The sequence below is a fragment of the Sinocyclocheilus rhinocerous genome, unplaced genomic scaffold, assembly GCF_001515625.1.
Source record: "Sinocyclocheilus rhinocerous isolate Xijiao unplaced genomic scaffold, SAMN03320098_v1.1 scaffold43578, whole genome shotgun sequence".
In the NCBI taxonomy this organism is placed as follows: domain Eukaryota; kingdom Metazoa; phylum Chordata; class Actinopteri; order Cypriniformes; family Cyprinidae; genus Sinocyclocheilus; species Sinocyclocheilus rhinocerous.
In genome coordinates, this window is record NW_015647921.1 from 1 (window position 1) to 1,429 (window position 1,429).

General features: G+C 38.4%; 1 protein-coding gene across 1 annotated transcript; it reads right to left on the minus strand.

The window, feature by feature from the left end:
- Positions 1–319: 319 nt before the first annotated feature.
- Positions 320–1,303, minus strand: LOC107709381 (gastrula zinc finger protein XlCGF8.2DB-like). The gene has a single exon (XM_016513835.1). It carries the CDS (start codon positions 1,301–1,303, stop codon positions 320–322), a length of 984 nt encoding a protein of 327 aa, XP_016369321.1.
- Between the last annotated feature and the right edge of the window lie 126 nt (positions 1,304–1,429).

The window sequence follows — 1,429 nt, forward strand, 5'->3', positions numbered from 1 at the left end:
AGACAAAATTAAAAATAAATACCAGATGTCCCACTAAAAAGTGTTAAGACTCTTTTTAGCTTCCCGAACTAGACATGCAAGCACAGAAACATGTACATGTTAAAAAAAAAAATCTATTTTTCTTCATAATACAACTTAATTGTTGTAATATAATACAAAAAAATTCATAATAAAGCACAATGATTATTAAATTCATGAAGCAAAATGATCACATTTGGTGAAGATGCAGCATTGCACTTGAAAGAGCTGGATCTTTAGATTAATTTAGACATGATTTCATGATTTCAGACATTTGTTTTTTTTATGACTCAGCAGAGAACTACAATGAGTGAAACTTTTCCAACATGGGTGGCAGTGATACGGCTTCTCTCCACAGCAGAGACTTACAATGAGTGAATCTCTTCCCACATGGATGGCAGTGATACAGCTTCTCTCCAGTGTGGATTCTCTCGTGTGCTTTCAAGGTTCCTGACTGATTGAAGCTCTTGTCACAGTGTGAACACTTGTAAGGTTTTTCTTCAGTGTGGATCCTCTGGTGCTGTTTCAATTCATCAGCTCTAATAAAGGTCTTCCCACAATAAAAGCACAAATGATTCTTCACACCGCTGTGTCTTTTCTGGTGTCGTGTTAAAAGACCCAGCTGACTAAAACTCTTTCCACACAAAGAACACAGGTGAGGCTTCACCTCTGAATGAACTTTCAGGTGGTTCTTCAGGGATTTTGCCCAAGAAAAGTTTTTACCACACTGATCACAGTTATATGGTCTTTCTCCAGAATGAGAGAGCACATGTGATTTAAAAGACCTAACATGTGCAAAACTCTTCCCGCACTGATCACACGTGTGTGGCTTTTCTCCAGTGTGGATTCTCATGTGATAATCAAGGTGTGCTTTCTGTGTGAAACTCTTCCCACACTGATCACATGTGTGAGGCTTCTCTCCACTATGAAATCTCATGTGAAGTTTAAGGCTCGGTTTGTATGGGAAACTCTTCCCGCACTGATGACATGTGTGCAGCTTTTCTCCAGTGTGGATTTTCATGTGATCATTAAGGTTTCTTTTATGTCTGAAACTCTTTCCACACTGATCACATGTGTGTGGTTTCTCTCCAGTGTGAATTTTCATGTGATCATTAAGGTGTCCTTTATGTCTGAAACTCTTCCCACACTGAAGGCAAGTGAAAGATTTTTTGGATCTTTTCAGGGAAAAAATGTTCTCAGTCTGTGAGTGACTCAAAGATTTGATATGATGAGGTTTCTCCTCTGCTTCACTCAGGTCTTCAGTCTCTTTCTCATTCTCTTTCATCAAGGCTAAAACGAAAGGGAAAGGTTACAACATTCAGCGTTATGGAAAAGAATCATCATGACAGAAATTCACACATTTATGAACTGTAAGATGTAAAAAGCTACAATTTGAGACCAGAAACGCATC

Bases quoted from the DNA above. Each gene is read 5' to 3' on its own strand.
- LOC107709381 (XM_016513835.1), bottom strand. From the start codon at position 1,303: ATGAAAGAGAATGAGAAAGAGACTGAAGACCTGAGTGAAGCAGAGGAG.